This window comes from Pteropus vampyrus, unplaced genomic scaffold, assembly GCF_000151845.1.
Source record: "Pteropus vampyrus isolate Shadow unplaced genomic scaffold, Pvam_2.0 Scaffold29, whole genome shotgun sequence".
In the NCBI taxonomy this organism is placed as follows: domain Eukaryota; kingdom Metazoa; phylum Chordata; class Mammalia; order Chiroptera; family Pteropodidae; genus Pteropus; species Pteropus vampyrus.
Genome location: NW_011888810.1, coordinates 4,558,937 through 4,580,039, shown reverse-complemented (window position 1 = coordinate 4,580,039; position 21,103 = coordinate 4,558,937). Strand labels below are relative to the sequence as shown.

The following is a 21,103-nucleotide window of genomic DNA, read 5'->3' as shown; positions in this document are numbered from 1 at the left end:
ATCCAGAGAGGAGTGCTGACTGATAAAGTCAGTGCTCTCCTGTAGGAAAAAGTACCAAATGTACCTGGGCCTCCTTTTACAGAGGTGAAAGCTCTGGGCCATCCTATCACACTGCAGGCAGCAGAAGCTCTGCCTATAGAGAACATTTGTATCATCAAATTAAAGGGAGAAGGGAAGATGCTATTTATAAATATTGAAGAGGCAGGGAGAGTGTGCACTAAGGCCAAGCTGCTTTAACATGCATGCCATTCCAAAGTGGCTTCTAATGGACATTTATAAGGTGGTGGCCCCCGTGCTCCCCCTCCCACTCTAATGCTGTCTGAGATACCATTCTGAAAACATGCAGTCTGTACCTTAGCTGGCTTTCATCCAGCCCGTTTGGCCATAAGAGAGGAGATCACAGAGTGATCAAGGCATGAATATGGCCATGAGCTGATGCCCAAACCAGCAGGCTTCTTGCGCAGAGAGGACTGGACATCCTGTTAAATCTGCCTGCAAGTGTTGGACTCAGTCTTCCCTTCCTCAAGGATTCCCCTTTCCTTAGCACCTGTTCGGACTTCAGTCCTAAAGCAGCCCTGGTTAAGCTGTCAGACAAGTCCTGGAAACCTTACAGGCTTATCCAACTCTTGTTTTTATTTTTTTCCTCTCCCTGAATTCCTCTCCCTCTCCGTCTCCCCCACCCTTTCTCCCTCCCTCTCCCAATTACTACCATAAAGCTATCTGGAATAATGGGCTTAGGTGGAAAAGGAGTATCATCGATCTGATCCATGCTACTGGGCTGAATTATTTTGAATTAATTCAAAAGTCATAATGCAGTATTGTCTCTTAAAGACTTTTCCAGGCTTACTTTATACTGTTTGGACTTTTCCATGGTGTAATATTCCAGCTTCTATTTCTGCTTAGAAACTGGACAGTTCTTCCCTGGGAACATCTTTTTTGTGTAATGTCTTGGTAAAAGCAGCATGGAGCAGCCACCAAGCCCTGACATTCTTGCTCTTCTCTTGGGCTTCAGCTCTATAGGTACTAGATCTGCCTTTCACATTATGACAGAGAACAGTTTTACCAAATGAGTTTCAGTGTATGACACAGATCCACATGGGCATCTCTGATTGACAGGTGGCTGTTTTTCTTTTGGTGAATAAAGTATCTAAGCTTCTTTTGTTTGGTGGCCCCACTGTTCCCTAGGAACTCATTATAATCTGCATTCATCTAATGGAAGGAGAAACAGAATATGGAGAACCCAGTTCATATGAGGAATAGACCAGGAGTTACACATTCTTCCACTCAAAGGCCACTGGTGGAAACCTAGATGCTCACTTCAGTGCAGCCTGGGAAATGTGGTTCTTGGCTGGTCAGTCTCTTCACAGCATAGTCCCATATTGTGGAAAGGGGAGAACTAATCTGAGAGATGCTAGTTCTCTCTATCCACAGTGTATCTTTTTATACAACATAGAAGTAATTTTTAAGATCTAGTCTGTTGGTTTCTGCCTTTTAATGTGTGAAGTTAAGTCCATTTCTATTTCTTGTGATTATGGATAATTTGTACTAATTTCTCTTTTTCATTTTGTGTTTCTTCTCTACCAAGAGTTTTTATTATCATTTTTAATTCTTTTTAGACATTATTTTAGATCGATCCAGCTTTTTTATATCCCATGCACTTCATGCATCTTTTCTTTTTTTTTTTTAATTTTTCTCTACCGCTGCTTTGGAAGGTAAGGGTTTCCTTCCTTCCTCCCTCCCTCCCTCCCTTCCATCCTTCTTTCCTTCCTCCTTTCCTTCCTTCTTTTTGTAGTTACTCTTGAAAATTTTATATACATATCGAAAATTTATTTTACAAAATATAAAGTTATTTAATGCCTCTATCATTTACTCAACAGAACTGGACCATGCATGATTTCATGGATAAATGAATCTCCTATAAAAAAGTTTCCTTGCCACTGTTCCATAGCCTTCTCTAATTTCTTTTTAAGTGTAACTTATTTGGTCCTGTGCTAATATAAAGAATGCACAAAATATAGGGATAACTTGACTATGACTCCGTGTGTGTGTGTGTGTGTGTGTGTGTGTGTGTGTGTGTATGTGTATGTGTATGAGCACGCACGCATATATGTGTGTGTTGTATTGAATTCTCATCATTTTCTGCCTTTACGAGTGTTTTGGTTGGAACACATAAGAGGCTGCTCAGGCAATTGCCATTTTAAGCAGTAAACCTCATTTCTCTCTGATGCATTTCTAAAAATCTTTTCTAGTTTATGTGTTGAATATCCTACCTTGCTTCTGTAAAACTTTTGGAAGATTTCTCTCTTTGGATTCATCCATAATTAAAAATAACTGTTGTGGTCACTCATTAAATGTGATGATACTATTACATGTTTACTGCATGCTTTGCATACCAAACTCAGTGTGGCTTTGCATATCCATCATCACTCAGTGTGGCCGACTTTTGAGAGCGAGTCACTCGATCAACCAGCCTGAAGCACCAAGGAGAAATTCCTGCCTTCACAAATGGCTTATAGAAAAATCTTTGCCGAAATCACTAGCCTATTTTCATTTCTACCTATGAATTTCTCCCAAGTTTGGTGGTGTGCTATATATTCATTCATTCATTTTCTGAAGTAGATCGTGTCTTGAAAACCTACTCTGTGCCATTCACTGTGTACCAGGTATTAGAGACAGAGATATAAAACTATGCGTTTTAATTTACTATAAATGTCAATGTGAATTATTGGTTGTTTTGGTTTTCTTTCATAGTCTCCTGCAGTGTTCTTGAGAATGGAAATTGCTATAACCTTTTTGGAGGACACCCAGCAAAAATCTATCAAAATTTAAAATATAGATATCTCTTGACCTAGCAATTCTACTTCTAGGACTTTGTCCTATAGGAAAAAGAAAAAACAAAACATGTATTACAAAGTATAAATATTGGAGTATTGCATTCAGTAACTAAACCGGGAACTATGTAAAATAATATTAATTACAAGAAGAACAATAGTTGACACAGAATATCTCTTTAAGGTGCTTTCCATGGAGATTATCTCATTGAATTCTCATAGTGATTTTTTTTTATTATTTCTGTTTTTACAGATAAGGAAAATCAGGCATCAAGAATTTAACTAGAAAGTTCACAAAGCTAGTGAAGGATGTGGAGAGTTGAGCCCGCCAAAGAGGATCAGGTTTTAATAAGTGATCAAATACCCCTACAATGGGCTAAATGTATAGGTTGAAATAAATGGGAGTAGAATGCTGTATAGATATATTCAATTATGTTAATTGGGAATAGCCAGATTGTAAAATAACACTCGAGCTATGATACTATGTTTGTAGGAAAACATTGTTGCACAGTGTTTTTATATGTGCAGAAAATATATTCTGGAAGGATGTGCACTATCACTATGTTTATCTTGGGGTAGTGGGATTTGGGAGATGTTTTCATTTTTACATTATTCACTTCTGCATTATATGTACTTTCTTCAATGAGCCAGTTTTATTTTTACAACTAAAGATAAATTTAAATAGATGAAGAACGCTTAGGGTGAATCAGAGTTCCTCTCACCAAACTCACACAGGCAGCCTCGGCACTGCTGACATTTGGGGCCAGTTGTAGGGAGCTCTGTGCAAGATGTTTAGCAGCATTTCTAGCCTCTACCCATTCAATGTCACTACACCCCTCCAACAAGTTGCGGGGACCAGAAATGTCTCCAGACATTGCCAGATTTATGCCCCTGGTTGACAGCCCCTGAGAGAATCTCCTGGCACCAGCCTATTCTTGTGTGTTTTTCTCCATTCTGAGGGCTGTAATGAAAATATCTCCCTCCATCTGAGGGATGAGAAAACTTTACGAGTCCTTTGTGGGGAATTCAGAATCCTCCAGACCAGAGCAGACAAATCTTGTTTTTCTCTTTCTATTCAATTTAACTAACCACTGTTGACCTGTCACCGGATAATCAACAGGCCTCAGATCTCCATGTTTTGATATGTATACTACCTCTTTCTGAATTTAGGAGAGGGGGGCACTGATTTTTCTTTTATCCATGACTTCTCTAGAGCAGGAGGTTCCAATGCTTAACAAGTTTCATTAAGAACACAGCTATTAAATATTCAAAATATATAGACCTTTCCTGTTAAAATATAATTATACAGTAAATTAGCTGATGTCCAGTATGTTGCTTTTTAAGCACATCTTTGATGTTTCTAGTACTTACATAAGATATAGGGCCTGTTTATTAAGAGTCTTCAACTGTGTATAAAACTAGAGCAGTCAAAAGTAATGGTGTCTGTTGAAGGATTCTTTATCATATGAATTTACCTTTAGTCATCTATTATTTATTTCAGCTATTTTATATGCCATTATAATAAATATTATGACAGAGAAAGCTTTTACGCTTCAACTTATTGTACTACTCTTTACTTGCCTGCAATCCTTCAGGAAAATGTAACCATGCTTTACCTATAGTTAACGTAAATCATCACTTACATTAGAATGAAAAATTCACTATGAAAAAAAGGCTCTTTCTTCAACAGCAAGGCATAAATGCACAATCATGTTGACTGCCAAACTCCTGTGCCATTCGCTGTCCTTCCTTAAACTGTTCTTAAGCTGCAAAGAGGAAAATTGGAAGGTTTTAGAATATTTTTTCACTCTCTTGTTAGTTTCTGGCAAGATAAGCATTTTTTATCCAGAGTGCAAAATATTGCCAATTACTGTCTAAGCATTTTTAATAGTTTTGCTTTACGTGGCACATAGCTCATATACCAAATTAAATAAGCTGTTATCCAGTGCAATTTCTCTTTGAATCAGCCTTACAATTACCTATAGATATTGATACAGTTATTTTATAAATTGAGTTCTAAAACACAAGGCAAAAATTTTGACCTGCATATAATGAAGAAAGAGTTGTCATGATTTTCTTATTAGTGCTGTTTGTGTATTTTGGAGGGCAACAGAGTTGGGGGGTGCTTGTGGGGGGCCAGGAGTGAAGGTCGATGCTTGATTGTTGATCTGAAAGTCAGGAATGACAACCTCAGCCCCTATCCTTCAAGGCTCTAAGAAAAATCCAGAACTTTGCCAAGAATTATTTTTGGTTGTGTTTGCTATTTCAAAATGTGGAATCTTCTCCAAGAGTGTTTTTCTTGTTAAATGCTTATTGGCATAGAGACTGATAAGTGTGTAGAGCCATAGAAGAGACTCTCAAACTCTCCTTTTTCCTTGAATGCTCTATCAGAAAGAGCATTTATCGGTGCATCTATTTCAACTTTAGACTTGGCCAAACTTGATTGGACCAGACTTCCCATCAGACTTGCTCATGTTGCTGGTTTGGGTTGTTCAGTTGAGAGGTACAGGAGCTAAAAGTAGATGCAAGTATTTATTTACTGCTATATTTCCCAGCGAAGATGTGGCCATCCACTGCCACCATTAACATCACTTAAATAATGCTGGGGAGATTAGTGTTATGAAGTCCCACATAGGATATTGATGAATTATTAAACCAGTTTAGTTAGGTCTGTATTGTAGTTCAGTGAATAAAGTCATGTCAATAATATGCTCAGCGCCAGTGTCTCTTGCTGTTGTAAATGTGACAACTCCTATTTAAGGTTTCAGAACATAAAATTAAGACTGAGAGTATGTAAAGTGGAAGGGTGAGAGACATCAGCATAATTCAATTAAGGCCCATTGGATTAGAATTTGCAGGATGCCATTAGCAATAAGCTCTGAATGTAGATTATTGCCCTGGTTACATTTTCTCTTTCAGGGATAGGCTTCTCTTGTAAATTCTAAATGTATAAAATAAATATAATATAAAATAGACACAAATAAGAATATATAGGTGATGTTAATTTTTTTATAGCTTCTTGGTGCTACGTGGTGAAGAATGTAACGACAAAGGTTCAGCACAGGGAGCTATTTCAGTTAAGAAGTGAGCTTTGGAACCGGCCACAACTTGATTAGAAACCTAGGTCTCTGTCTTCCTGACTGTGCCTCTTTAAACTCTATCAGCCTCTGCTTTCTAATGTGTAAGATGGGGGGCATGCTATATACTTCAAAAAAATTTTCATACTGCTATTAACTAAAAGAAAAAACACCTTGCATATCATAGGTGCTCATTATTTTTTTCAGCTTTTATTATCAATAAATGTACGTAAATGAGAGCCTTTCTTTAGGGAAACCCAGAAATGAACTCTTCTGTAAGTGTAAGAGATGGGGAGGCATGCACCCCTCAATTCCATATAGCTTGGCGCTTTCAAGTGAGAATACACACTAGCTAATCCCCCACAGCTGAAAGGGAACTTGCTCTGGGTGTAGCGGAGGCCGGGCTCCCTTCGCCCCTTCAGTGCATCTGGATTTCTTTATTCTTTCACCTCCAACAAGTGTACCAGGTGCTCCTCTTTTCGACCAACCCAGACATGGTGCTTTCAACACAGCAAATCGCCCCCGTTGCTGGACTAGGACTGTGTTGAAAGCGGTCAAGCTGAGTGAAGGAAGCAAGTCTCATGTACAAGATCAGCATATTTTGAAATAGACCAACTTGATTTCACCACGCATGTCCCAAAGTATCCAACAGCTTGGTTCCCAGACCAAATACTTTGGGTTTATTACAGAGAAAACTCAGATAGTAGAGAAAACTAATTAATTAATTCACAGGCAATTCATAGCTAATGATTTTTAAGCAATAAATAGGCTTAGTTTTTTAAATAGACTTGGTCACTTGAATTATTCTTATACAGCTTTATAAAGGCCTACTACCGTGAGATATTACCTTTATTTTGTTCTTCTATTGCTGATAAGCAGATTATGGGCGTGAAATATTCTCTCTCATCTGTGGCAATGATGGGGGGAATAAAGAAAAGAAATGAAGGTATTAGAATCAGTGGAATATGCATTGACCTTCAGAGGCAGTGAATGAATGAATAAATGAATGAATTCACTTTTTTTAATGTTGTGTCTCTTATTGTTGAGCAGGACAGCATGCTGCCTCTGTGTGAGACCGTTCCAGATCTGGTGGTTTCCCCCAGGGTTGGCCTTGCTGTGAGGGCCTCTAAGAGGCAAGAAGGTTTGATGGGTGAGAGGACGGGTGGGTTGTATGGGCACTGTGGAATATGGGATCATGAGTCAAATCAAGGTTTGGTGTGAGTCATGGCTCTGCCAGTTCTTGTATGGGTGAAGTTGTACAATAGCTTTCTGCACTTTAATTTCTCTGTCTGTGCGGTGGGTGGCTGCTTCTGTGGGGTTGCTGTCGGGATAGAGGGTGCTGTGTGACAAGGACTCACGTGGCCCACGTTCTGAGATTGCTCCCGTTGGCCAGTCAGGCCCCACTCTTCTTTATCAGTGAAGAGTGACACAATTTGGTGCGTATGATGATGATGACGATTATGGTGATGACAAAGGTAAACACAACAAGAAAAGACACACACAATAGTGATAGTCACCGGTACCCAGTATAGTCTCCTCATTAGATGCCAGGCACTGTTTCAAGTGCCTTACATATATATTACCTCATTTCCTTATACAAGAAGGAGACGTAACTTGCCCAGCTGGTAAGCGCTGGAACTGGGATTCAGACCCAGGCAGTCCAGCTCGAGTCCATGGTTTTAACGAACACCCCCCTTTTTTTTTTTTTTTTTAAGGTTTAAAACACTCACCGAACTTGGGAACATAGTCTCAAAGAGATTCAGTGAGCCTCCTTCTCCTCCTCTTGTGTCACATGTCATCTTCCATCACAGAGTTGCTATTCAAACTTACTCTGAACTACTTACATTAATTTTATGAAATAAAGGGAGATCACGATTACCAACATGCTTTATTATGGAAAAATAATAGCCATCACATTTTAGCAGTGGCCTTCCAAATAATAATGGTTATAGTTATTATTTCTGTGCCCCATACCTTATATACATCATATCTAATCTTTATCTCACCATGCAAGGGAAAAGCCCATTTTCAAATAAGGCATCTGAGGCTTCCTTTAAGTCACAATGCAGTGGTCACACTGCGCTATGGTTCCAGGTCTGCCTGGCTTTGCTGTCTTCTGCTGTGGATGACAACATCTTTCTACTTCTTCGTTTAAATACTGCACAATCCCCATATGGTTCCTTTGGTTTCAGGCAGTATCATATCTGAGTCACACTTGGTTAATTCATAGTCATAAAATGGCATGAGAAATCCCTCTTGCACAATAGCAAGCAACCTCTTTGATTCTGCATTTATAGACCTTTGAATCACTGAGACAGATTTTGGAACTTAATAAAGAATAGACCAACTTGGTCTATTGAGGGTGTCAGTGAACTGTGCCACCAGCTAGTGTCCCTGGATCCCAGGAAAATGGAAGAAGAGTATGTAGGTTACTTAATTACTCTGAGCCTGGGGTTTCAGAAGCAGGTGGGCTTCTCAGCTACTTAGAAGTTGCCTGATGTTTCATGCGTAGGATACCACCTGTGCAGTTCTGTTTTAAAATGATGGGTAATAGCATCTGTATACATAATTTCAAATAAATTTACATTCCTATTTTGCGTGAATGGTAAGCTTGTGTACTGCCATGATTAGAGAAAAGAATGAGGATTTAGGGTAGGGTTGAGAGAGAGGCATTAGATAGCATTTTAAGATTCAGAATCCTTAGTACGACGTTCTTTTTGTTAAACAAAATTAAGTGGATTGTTGGATGGATGGATGGATGGATGGATGGATGGATGGATGGATGGGTGGACGGACAGACGGATGGATGAATAGATAGGAAATGAAGAAAGAGGGACACACAGAAAGCTAACAATTTTTTGCAGGGTGATGGTATTGTAGATGCTTTTTTTGGTCTATATTCACCTATCTTTTAAAAGTTCTTCTGTAGCTAATGTAAGTGCAAAGTAAGAAATGACCTGAAATAATCCTGGAGAGACAGACAGGACCAAGTCATGGACTTTGTGTTAGTTGTTACTATTCTTCATTATATATTTCCATTTTTCTTTTTTCTGGATACGTGGAGGTTGCACCTTTTTGAAACTAAGCACAGCCAGCTACATGACTTGCTTTGCCAATGCATTGTGAGCAGAAGCAACTTCTGTCAGTGCTGGGTGGAAGCCTTTGAGATCCCATGTGCAATTTGCCACATTCCTTTCCCTACACTGTAGAGGCTGGTGATGTAATAGAAAGTGGAGGTTCCATCTGCCTGGGCCCCTGTCTTCCCGTGATGAACATAGCCCCAGCGACCTGGGATGGGTATGAAATGTGAGAGACTAAGAATCATTGATTGTATTAAGACATGGAGGTTTTGGGGGGCTGTTCCTTATCGAAGCATATCCTGATTGATACAGAGGCTCTTGTGTGAGTCATGCTAAGGAATCTGGATCATATCTTGTTGGCCAGTCCAAGCTATAACAAGACTTTAAGCTGGGACTTTGTATATGTGTTTTTGTTTGTTTGTTTGTTTGTTTTTTTGCCAATCTGGAGAGCAGACTCCTGCAAAACAAGGCCTAAACTTTTCATGTTCCAGACGGCATGTGCTAATTCTAACACCTCTTAATAAAAAATTCGCTGATTCCTTAATGGTGATGGAACATTCCTGTATCTTGAATGCAGTGAAGGTTATATGAATTTATATGTGTGATAAAATGTCATAGAATTATGTACAAAGATATACAAATGAAGAAAAGAAGTGCATCCAAAAGTGGTGAAATCCAGGTATTGCCTGAGGTATAATAAATCACACTGTACCAGTGTCGATGTAATGGTTGTGATAATGTGCATAAATTCATGGGTACGATGTCACCATTGGGGGATGCTGGGAGGTAGGAACATGGGAACTCTTGGGTACTACTTCGCATGAGTCTATAATTAGTCCCAAACGAAAGTTAACACCAACAACAAAAACTTCATGAGTTAAACCAAGAAAGTGAAATGTGATCAGCCTCAGATTCAAGGCCAGACTTGGCAGCTCATATTAACAGACTGACTCTCTTGTCTTCACTTAGCAATCAGCAGTTTATCCCTCAAAAATGGGATCCATCAGCCACTGCATGCTCACTTAGAGCATGTCCCGCAATGAATATTTCTATAATGTTGCTGAGTTTCTTAGGTAATCATAAGAGCAAACCCCACAATGCACATACGTACATGCACGCGCGCGCGCGTGCACACACACACACACACACACACACACACACACACACACACCCTCCCCCCAATGCTAAAAGCTATGTTTTCCCTTCACTGGGTTTACTGTATTGCACAGTTTCACTGCACTTCTCAGGGTCAGTCGTAGCAACAGAAACCTGATACCAAGGGCAGGAGAATTACCTGAGTAATAGTGTGTGGACTTGAATCACTGTCCCCAGGAGCCTAGTAACCCACAGCCTGTGGATTCGTCTGTTGAACTACTTGATGGCTTGTGACCCCTTGTTCCCCCTGGATGTGTATGTTCTGATTTTGTTCTTATTGGTAGTGGCAGCTCTGTGCTTTGTTTTAAAGTGAAGGGGGAGGACCGAAAGACAACTTACCCACTGTAAATTGTACTTATAGAAGAGTGCAAAGGCCCACTTGGCTGTGCCATCATTTTCATTGGAAAATTGCTTTAGGGTCACCATCTGGGAATGCTCTTTCTGTTTTATGGGGGAAATATGTATATGCATTTTTATAATATCTTATAGGGTTTTTATAGGGGGCTTGGCTGAGAGGAACAATGTCTTTACCACCCCTTCCCCAACAGAATGAATATTTGACTTTCCTCCTGTGCTGCATTCAAAGTTCTATAAGATTCTGTGTATGGCAGTGAGTGTCATGCTCCAAGTGAAGTGAGGCTGGGGCTAGAGCAGGTAGGATGAGGGGGAAAGGCCACCTTAACTGCCAGCTCTGAATGCCAAATCAGGTATTTGAGCGTTAATGAGGAATAAGAATCTCCTAGGGAAATAGGTTAGCCTTTGACAGACTTTACACTCCGACTAGATTCTAACTGTCAGATAAACATCGGTTATTCAGACAGAGAGCATCTAGGGTTTTGCTCTTTATCTGGAAGCCCAGGCTGTCTATGCAGGGTGCAGCTTCACGTCTCCTGGCAGCGATTTCCTGCTCTGTAGGATGAGGGGCATGGCCTTGCCTCACTGTGGATCCTCCAGCTCCAGGACTCCCCGATCTTCAGAAATTCTAACAAAACCCCTGTGTTGCCACTTTCCTCATTTCCTGGGCCAGGTTAAATGCTTCTCCTCCTCTTTCCAAAATCTGCACGTTTGTGCATCTGCCACTTTTATCTGAGGAATATGAACCTACACTGATCAACTTGCCTTTGTCACTAATATGCTGTAGGATTTGGGGAAGTCATGTAATCACTTTCTACCCCCTTTTCCTAAAACCGGACTCTGTTAGTAGACATGTCCTGGATCATTCAGGATCTAACAGAGATCTGGTCTGCTGTGGTCTTCAGGGATGACCCGTGGATGTCATGAACAGCATGTCATCCATCATGCTGAATGTTAGTCTACCCAAGCAAGCTACCATTGACTGTGGGTGGCATGAGGGAAAGAATGTGGCACAGTTGACATTTTATCTTTCTATTTAAATTTACTAAATACCTTCTCTCTTCCAGACAGGATGTTAGTTGCTTTATACTTATCCTCAAAATATTGTGAGTAGATCATTACTATTCACCTTTTAAAAATGAGGAAACCGAGGCTCAGAAATGTTAGATGGCCCAAAGTCAGTAGGCTGCCTCGGCCTGATGTTTGTCGCTCAAAGCTTAGGACTTGGGTTAGAGCTTAGGACCTCAGCGGCCAAGATAAACTGCCACAGATCCACTAAGCATCCCAGCAGTTTGTGTCTATCCCTAAATGAGGCAATTCAGGTGGAGCATGTTCTCAGCAGTGCCATTTGCATCCCCCTTCACAGCATTAGAGATATCATGTTAATCTCCATAGCCTTACTTCACAATAACAGTCTAGACAAGATTCATAAGTTAACCATGTGTTTTTGAGACTCTTCTTACCTGAATAGGCAGTGGCCTGGCACTGCCCTATAAACACAAGGCAAATCTGAAAGGCAACCCTGATCTTTCCAAAATTGTGCTAAGAGGCTGTCCAGTGAAATGTGATTGCTTCAAAACCCGACTGCTCTAGTCCTCCTAGTTTCTCTGCTGGAGGGAACTTGGGCTTTCGTGTCAGAATGACTTGAAGTCAATGCTTGCCACCCCCACTTCTCTCCTCTGTGATCTCTTATAAGATGCCACATTGTAAAAAATGGGAAAATATAGCCCATCTCTCAGTTATTGTGTGGGTGAAATGAGAGGGTGCATGTAAATGCCTAGCCCATGGCAGAGTCTGAATAGACAGTAGCCATTATTAGCATCATTATGGTTATTCAAATGTGTCCCATGTGTCTGTGGAGTTTTCTGGGTTACTAAAGCAGGGGCATCTAGATCAGGCAGGGTACATCGGTATAAATGAGTCTTGCCTGCTTTTGTACTTTCTATCTATGAGTTGCCTTTAATTTTTGATGCAGTCTCTGTGGAATCATTTCAGAACTGGGATGGCAGCTTTTGAGATTAAAATGTTGCCTACTGAATTCTTGCACAAGCCAGGCTTTGTCCTGGTGTTCCCCTATCATTCTGGTTCTTTAGGATGCAGATCGAGAGGAGATAAGTGAGCCTGAAGACCCTTAGGCGCCTCTTCTATGTGCTGAGTGAAGCAGCACAACCCCCAGTCTGCAGTTTTAGCAGAGTCCCAGCCTCACATCCTCCCTAAACTTGGCAGTAAAAGCCCTGTTCTTCCATTCATTTCAATGATTTATATTCTCTCTGGGCGTCTAATATTAAACAGGGGAATTCCGACATGTTCCATAACACATTTACTGTAACTTGATACGATGAACTAAACTTGCTGTTATTTATCATTTCTTTTTATTTTCTCTCATTCCAGCATAAAGCCAAGGTAGAAGCAATGACCCTGGACCTCGCTCAGCTCCGTAGCGTGCAGCATTTTGCTCAAGCGTTCAAGGCCAAGAATGTGTGAGTGTTCCAGTGTAGGGTTATAGATCATAATATCTTGCTATTGTAATGTCTTTATCAGATGATCACCACTGGGAGAACGCAAAGCTGTTGTGTTCTCTTGGCGTCCAAGCAGGAGGCTCATTTATATTGGCCCTGTTAAGGTGCACCGTATCTTCTTGACTCTCATTATGAGATATGTCAGCCATCTAATAACAGCTTCCCAGATAAAAAAGAAAAGACACTATTAAAGCACTAGTTAAAGTGCTTCATAAAAGCCAGCTGATTGTAAGACGCATCCTGATTATAGACGTTTTTGCAGTCTCAGAATCGAGGAAAAAAAACGTTTTAATTGCATTCAGGAACAAGAAATCTCAGCTGTCCAGTACTGCAAGGGGGCTGAGAATCAGAGCCTGAGAAGAAGGTTCCACTGTTTTGCAAACCTGCGTTGATTTTTCGTGGTTCACGAATGTGACGCCTTAGCGAGGGGCTGGCAAGCCTTTCTGCCATCACACGCTAACAGAGAGAGAGGGGAGGGGTGGGGGAGAGAGGGAGAGCGGGGCGGGGGGAGCGAGAGAGCACGAACAGCCTCAAACCCAAAACTAAGGAAAGCTATGGTGGTCAGCTCCATTTTAATTACAATATTTTGTTTCTGAGTGTTTATTTTTACAGTTATCTCATATTTTTTAGGGCAAGCAATAACTGTTTTCTCATTTAACATACTGAGAAACTGTGGTTTAAATTTCATTAAAAAATAACTTTATTTAATTTTTTTTTTCAGTGAATTGATTTAAACATGAGGATTAAGTTAATAATAGTACAGTTGGTGCCAAGGATAAGAGAGTTTTAAAAGTGGCACCAGAGTGACTGAGTTTGGGGAATACTGATAAATGACAAGCTGTCTTTGGGTTAGGCTCTGTTACGACCACTGGTTTTATAGTTCTGCATGCAGATGATGGATGTAAGGAGAGATGTCTTAAACCAGATATGCAGATGGTACTATGTAGATCTGAGCCTCTCAGTGCTGTCCAGTAGCCTGTTCTTCTTGTGTCCCCCTTAGTTTCTCACTCAGATCTTTTAGACAGTTAAGAAATCTGCTCTCTAAATCTCTTTCTGGAGCAAGCAAGTGGTCTGAGTCCTTGAGGTTGACACACTGAGTCAGAGTCCTTAGTGAGAGTGTACCGTCCCCTCAAGTGCAGGCTGTGTGTTCCTAGGAATAGTTGGATAACATCCCCAGCCCGCTGAGCTGGGTGAGCCCTACTATGTGTGTTCTTTGCAGTGATTGGCTGTGTTAGCTACTATCCCTGGCAGGAGCTCTCAGGAAGCCCTCAGTCAGGGTACAGCAGTAGCTCTTAAGACATTTGCTCACTTATCATTCATTTACCCATGTGTTCATTTGCTTAACACACATTTAATGAGTATGTCTAAAGCCCCAAGCACTCTTCTAGGCTCTGGGAAGAGATGGGTGACCACTGGAAGCCCAGCTAACTTCAAGCAAGCCATAATCTCAGTTGTCAGCAAGCAGCGTTTTATTGCAAAGAGCTGTCTCCTCAACCTAATATTTTTGTGGTGGTTTGGGAGGGAATAATAATAACAGTAACAATAACAGCAGTGGCAGCTCATTTATTGAGTGCTTATTATGGTCCACACACTTAAGAAACCTTTGCATATATTTTCCGATTTAAATCTCAAGGCAACCCTTTGGGGTAGGTGTTATTTATTATTATCCCTAGTGTACAGATGAAGGAAGTGCGACTAGAAAGGGTGTGTTCTTTATCTGATGGCACATATCTGGGAAGCAGAGGGGCTGACCATGTGGGTCGCCATTCCAGGGCCCCACTTGACCACCATGCTACACTGTCTTTCGTTTTAAATGCAGTGGAAACCAAGATCAGAGAAAGTAGGTGGCTTTCACAAAGTCACTTGGCAGGTTGGTGGCGGATGAAGGATTTTTGTCCAGTTCTGACTGTTTTGTACTCTCCCTGACACCACGCTGCCCTCGCAGGACCTTAGACGTGTTGCTTCTTTTTCCTTCCTCCGATTCCGTCAGACCACACTGAAGTGAGCATTTTTGCTATCGATAGCTGGGACTGTCTTCCAAGTCTTAACAGGACTATTAGTTTTTAACCATTAAGTAGTTCTGAAATCATCAAATTCAGCTGCCTTTTGTAATCACCAAGCTCAAACTCTTGGAGAAAGCCATCAGCCATTTTGCCCTAATCTTAGATTTTGGCAAATGACTCTGAATTTTTGTACTTTTAGGTTCAGAAACAAGGGTGATTTTCCTTTTAGCAAATTCTGTACCACAAACCTTTCTCTATATGTTTCTTGAAGATACAATACTTGACATGTTCTAAAGAAATATTGTGGCAAAAATATGCATAAAAAAGCGAGTGATTTCAACTTTTGAAATACTGCCAAAGTGAAATTTCTCCTGGATAGGCAGATGACAGTTGAGTACTTACGGGTCTTTAGATTCTGAGAACTGTCAGAAGTGAATTTAAGTGCTGGTGACTGGGCTGCTAAAAAAACATGTGTAGCTCTGTTCTTATCATCACCTCCCATCTTTAGACATTAAAATTTCCTTGTGTGTGAAACATAATGATAAATGACAGAAAGGCTGCCAGTTTAGAGCCAGTCTCTTTTTGTGCTAGAGGACGGAGAAGAGGAAAAACCCCTACATTTAAATTCCATGTGGATGCTCCCCATGTAATATTCCATTTTAACACTTCTCTATGAGCACACTGGAGGTATCACCCAGTTGCCTATCCCTGTGTGTATTCCCTCTGTTCATGTGCCAGCTCAAGTGTGTTTCCCCACACTGGGGTAGGCAGCATGTTGTGTAGCTGGAGACTGAAAAAGGTAGAAACAGATTCGAAAAGCAAACCAAGTGGACGACACAGCTCACTGCACTATGGAGTCACCCTCCATCTGCTTTCCACCAGGAGGAGACAGAGATTCAGCCTCTTTGGGATTCCTCCTCCTCCTCCTCCTCCTCCTCCTCCTCTCCTCCTCCTCCACTTCTTCCTCTTCCTCTTCTTCCTCTTCTTCTTCCTCCCCTCTCTTTCCCCGTCCCCCTTCTTCAGGGGTAGCAGGGAGGTCATTTCAGAACAAGCACTGCTAATGTGATTACACAAAATAATTGTTTCTCATCAATATTTTGTTTATTCTGGGCAAGGGAATGTGCTTAGCACTTAAACATGTATTCTGTCTTCAATTTCTTACAATAACCCCAGGCATTAGTCATTGTTATCTCTATTTCATGAATTGAAAGGCTCCATCCAACTTTTCACAGTGAGGCTAAATGACTTTCCCTAGCTGGCTAAAGGCAGTTGGTGGACCCAAATTTTGAATCCAGCTCTGTCTGAATCCAAATGACTCTTCTTTTTGTTATGCCTCACACTTCAGTCATATTTTTTCAGTATGGATTTCTGTGTGGGTATGTATTGCTGAGTAATAAGTTACTTAGAAATTTAGGGGCTTAAAACCATTTAAAACTAAATATTTCTATTCTCTCTCAGTTTGTTTAAATTAGGATTCAAATAAGGTCAATACATTTTAATTAATAGGGCTTCCTTCAGTATTTTCCCTTTGTTAAAAAAAAAAAAAATTACTGCAATGTATTTGTTTAAGGGCCCAGGTTGTCCTCTAGAGTTTTCTGTTGTGTGTGCTTCAGTGACTACATCCCTGGGATGTCATTTAATATGTTCTGTTGTCTTCTAAGTTTCCTGTGAAATGATGGCTAACTCTAGAAGCTTGAACAAATTTCCATTTCAATTTTTGGCAAGAATAGTCCGTAGGTGGTGGTGAAGTCTTCCATGCAGAGGATGTGTGTGCCTGGTTGCTAGAGCTAGTTTTCTGAAGTCTCAGCATACCCCGACCAACCCGTTCCTGTGCCCACTCTCTCTCTCTCTCTGTCTGCCCACCCCCATTTTCATTCATTTATTGTGTTATTCTCCACTCACTCTTCTGGGTGGTCAGCCCAGGAAGGCCCAGCCGGTTTCCAGACAACTCTCCCAGGAGTTGGCGGTGGTGGTGGTCGGCCACTGTGTCTCAGGTCGAATTATTTCGGGCATTACTGGAAAGTTCCAAACCAAAGCCTGTGGTAAGTCTCAACCAAACTGAGTTTTGAAGGATATTTTTGTTTAAAATGCAATCCTGGAGAGCAGCCAGACTCCACACTGCCTGGCCGGCAGAGGCATCCATCAGAGTATGAAGTGCTGAGACCCATAGTGATCATTCAGACCAAATATTGAGATTTTCTGTGATGGGCTCTGAAATAATAGTATGTTGTTTGTGGTGTTTTGACATATTTTAATCCATAGTTCTAGCTGCTTGGTTTACTAAGAAGCACACGTTTTGAATAGTGCCGGAGACAGTTTAACAGCTAATAAAAGTAGGAGCTCCATAAATATTTTTTCTTTTTCAGATAGATAATGTTTTACAGTTTGAGTTCCATATGTTCTTGAAATAATGGATACCTAGATTCCAATCCTGGAATTTTAAAAGTTGTTAATGGCACATAATATAGGAAACTCATGCTTTGATCCCGCTTATCAATCATCTCTCATATTACTGACCCAGGGCTTCGATTCATCATGGATGTTAATTGAAATTGATAGTAAGTTCATATTAACATTATACATGCATTTCTAAAGGTTTCTAGAACTCCATTGTTGATCATGGATTTCTACTTTCTCTTCTCAACTTTCTATCTCTGGCATAAAAAGAAATAAGGCTTTATTTCGCTTAAAAAATAACATAGGATAATAATATTTGAAATGAAAGATTTAAAGAATAGTTTTCTATTTCCTCTTTACTTTTTTAAACATTGAGGGAGAAAAATTTTTTAACAAAATTATTTATTTTCTCTTTTACTAAATTACTTTCAGAACTTGAATCTACTAATCTCAGATATAATATTCTTGGATTCTTTTCCTAATTTTGCTTTTTAAAATCCTTCTGTGGAAGTGTGTGGGCTGTAAATTGTAAATAAATTCCAAATTTTGAGAGATAAATTACCCTGAAGACCAATGTGTGAATTACAGCTTAATCTTTGTTTTTCTCTGCTCAATTTTAAGTATAATGTTTTAGCCAACATATCTGCATGACTCTTTGCTCAACATGAGAAATCCATTTCTGGTTTGCCTGACAGAGGATCATGTTACTTTTTCTACACAGTATGAAAACTAAAAGAAAAGAGAAACAGAGAGGCAGATTTTAGCTATAATGAACTCTCTAAATCTAGATCTTAATTATGACTTTTTAAGGAAAAAAATTTAAAAGTATACAAGTTAATTTTTTCCCATCCATATATTTCTGTCTTAAGTTATTGAAAAATCATATTGTGAACCATTTACTATATCTAGAAATATTAGGAAAGAGCACTTCCAAGTACATTTTTTGTCTTCTGAAAATTAACCCTTTAGGCATCAACTCTTTTGTATATAATTCTTTAAAAATATTTCTAAAATAGATTATATACTGTCCTTCTTTTTTAAACAAAATACTTATTCGAAGTAGTACAGTATAGTGCAGGGGTCAGCAAACTTTGTAAAGTTCCAAAGAGTAAGTATTTTAGACTTCTAAGGCCATAAGATCTCTGATGCAACCACTCAACACTGCATATGTAACATGAAAGCTACATGAACAATATTTAAACGGATGAGTTTTCCAATTAATTGTTTTCCAATTATTTATCAAAACAGGTGATGGGCTGGATTTGCCTGAAGGCCATAGTGTTTTAATGGTATAGTGGAAAGAATGCAGGTTTTTAAGATCAACTGAACTAGATTAAGATCCCAGCTCTACTACTTACTAGCTGTGTGGCTTTGAGCAAAGTTTTAGCATCTCTGAGCCTCACTTTCCAGATCCATGTAAAGTAGATTATCACATATACCTTTTAGGGTTGATGAGGAGAATAGCTGTAATGCATGAAATAACCAGACACAGCTAAGTGCACTGTGCCTATGACTGTTATTAACATGTATTTATTTCTTACCTTGATCCTCAAATGATTAGAGAAAATTTTAAGAAGACATACATACATTGTGATAAAATAGAAATAACAAATATAGTTAAACAGAGAAGGGAGATAAAAGTGAACTATTAAGATGTGATCTTAGAGGAAGAGTGGATCTCATAAGGCCTTTCACAATTATTAAACATTGGGCCTAAGAATGAGCTTTGCAATGAGCTGGCAATCAAGAGAAGAGGGGAAATCAGCTTTCTGTTGCCCCAGTCTATAAGCATGACTAGAACCAAACAGATATGATCGTTACTATAGTGATGCTCCTCTGAGGGTCACAGAGCATTTATCACTCTCCTGAGTATTCTTCCTCTTGTTCTTTGTTGTCGAAGCTATGGACCTGAGGGATACTTCATTCTCAGTGCTCTTTCAGAGTAAATGGCTAGATTATTTTCTTTGCCATTGCTACATCTGTTTCTCTTTGCTTTAGGCAACTTTTCTAGGTGATCAAAGTTGCCTTGAGAGCAACCTGCTTTGACTAAGTGAGGTACAGTGGGACATACAAAAATAATGCACTTATATCTTCTGGGATATCGAAGTACTCCACATACCTTCTTCTTCCCTCCTTTACTATTTGTTTTTAATTTTTCCCCCTTTACTTTATTGTTTATTCAGTGCTTTCAATGGTGCCAGGAACTGGACCAGACATTAGGATTAAACCATTTGCATCTCACTTCTCTCTACACCTTATCTCTCTCGTACAATAGTCATGAAGCTTAAGGACTTTTTGATAACTTTTCATGATCATGATCTTCAAAGACATCTTTGGTAGAGAAGAAAAATTATTAAGTTAATTTGGGGCCACATCGCAATTAAATTTGTCAGAAAAAAATTTCAGTGAACATTTTTTTGCCATCATTAAAAGTCATCACTGCTACTGACTACATGAAAATGTGTTAGAAATAACCACAACGGTATTTGCAAATTAAGTTTTGATTTTCCAACAGAATTCTAGGTTCAGCCATCACTATCATATTTTGTAAAATCAAAGTGATGTATATTAATTAAAGACACAAAAAGACTTCTTCTCCAAGAAGAATAAAAACCCAGCTTTGGAGGGTAAATACTCTGTGGTTGCCTGTTTGCACACTCACCATCCCACCAATACATACATAAGCCGATGTTAGGTCTTTAGCTTTAGCAAAGTTTTTCTGAAAGCATCAAGTAAATATTTATATGACTCTTTGCTCAAAGTATATAAATACTTTGCCGTTGTGAGCCAGAGGGTCTCTAGCAGCCACTCAGCCTGTACTGAGTGAATCCTGAGTGTTGAATGAGACCATTGTAATGCAAAAGTAGCCTCTGCTAAAGTATAAATGACTGGACATGGCCGTTTTCCAATAAAGCTTTATTTGTAAAAACAGGAATTGGATTGGATTTGGGATTTGGACTGGTAGTTGTGGTTTGCTCATCTTTGGACCAGATCTCATTGTCCCTTGAAATGTAATTCATTTTAATAGTATCCTGTCTACTATGAGAAATACATGCTATTTTTTCTTAGAAAATGAGTTACACTAGGTCAAGTCAATATGAATAAGTATATGAAGCCAATGTTGTGTACATAGTCAATTTTAATTCTTTGCAAAAAGTACTTTGTAATACTTAGAGACTGATAAAAGAGATAGCAGTTTGAAGAACAGCATGCTGTGGTGAGTTTTGGAACTATCACCATATGGGAAAACAGGTCAGCTGTGACAACTGAGTGCTGTTTTAATGATGAAGACACTGAAGCCCTAACTGGGACTTGGAACAAGTTAATGATGATAACAATGATAGTAGCTTCTAAAATTTATCATCTATTTATTATGTGTCATGCACAGCTAAGCTCTTATATGCTATCCCATTTTATCCTCACAAGGACTCAGTAAGTCAAAAATGGTAGAAGATTGGCAGTGTCTTATGGTTCAAGCATATTTCATAGATCAAGAGATCGAAGACTATAGAGATTAAGAACTGTGACCAAGGTCAAACTAGCTAGTTGGTAATGAGTCTAGAACTTAGTCTAAAATTTGCTCTCCAACTGAGCTCAGCTTAGACAGTAGTTTGGAGATTCAGAAAGAACTGCTTCTTTTGGGAAGTGCATCATATAGGACACATTGCCTCTGAAGGAGATTTGTCC

At 39.6% G+C, this 21,103-nt stretch overlaps 1 protein-coding gene across 7 annotated transcripts in view; it reads left to right on the top strand.

Moving 5' to 3' along the window:
• Positions 1-21,103, top strand: part of WWOX (WW domain containing oxidoreductase) — a 791,253-nt gene that overhangs the window by 236,942 nt on the left and 533,208 nt on the right. For all 7 annotated transcript variants that reach the window (XM_023528567.1, XM_023528565.1, XM_023528568.1 and 4 more), the window contains exon 6: positions 12,889-12,977. In XM_023528567.1, coding sequence (XP_023384335.1) covers positions 12,889-12,977 — 89 coding nt within the window. The remainder of the gene's footprint in view (positions 1-12,888; positions 12,978-21,103) is intronic.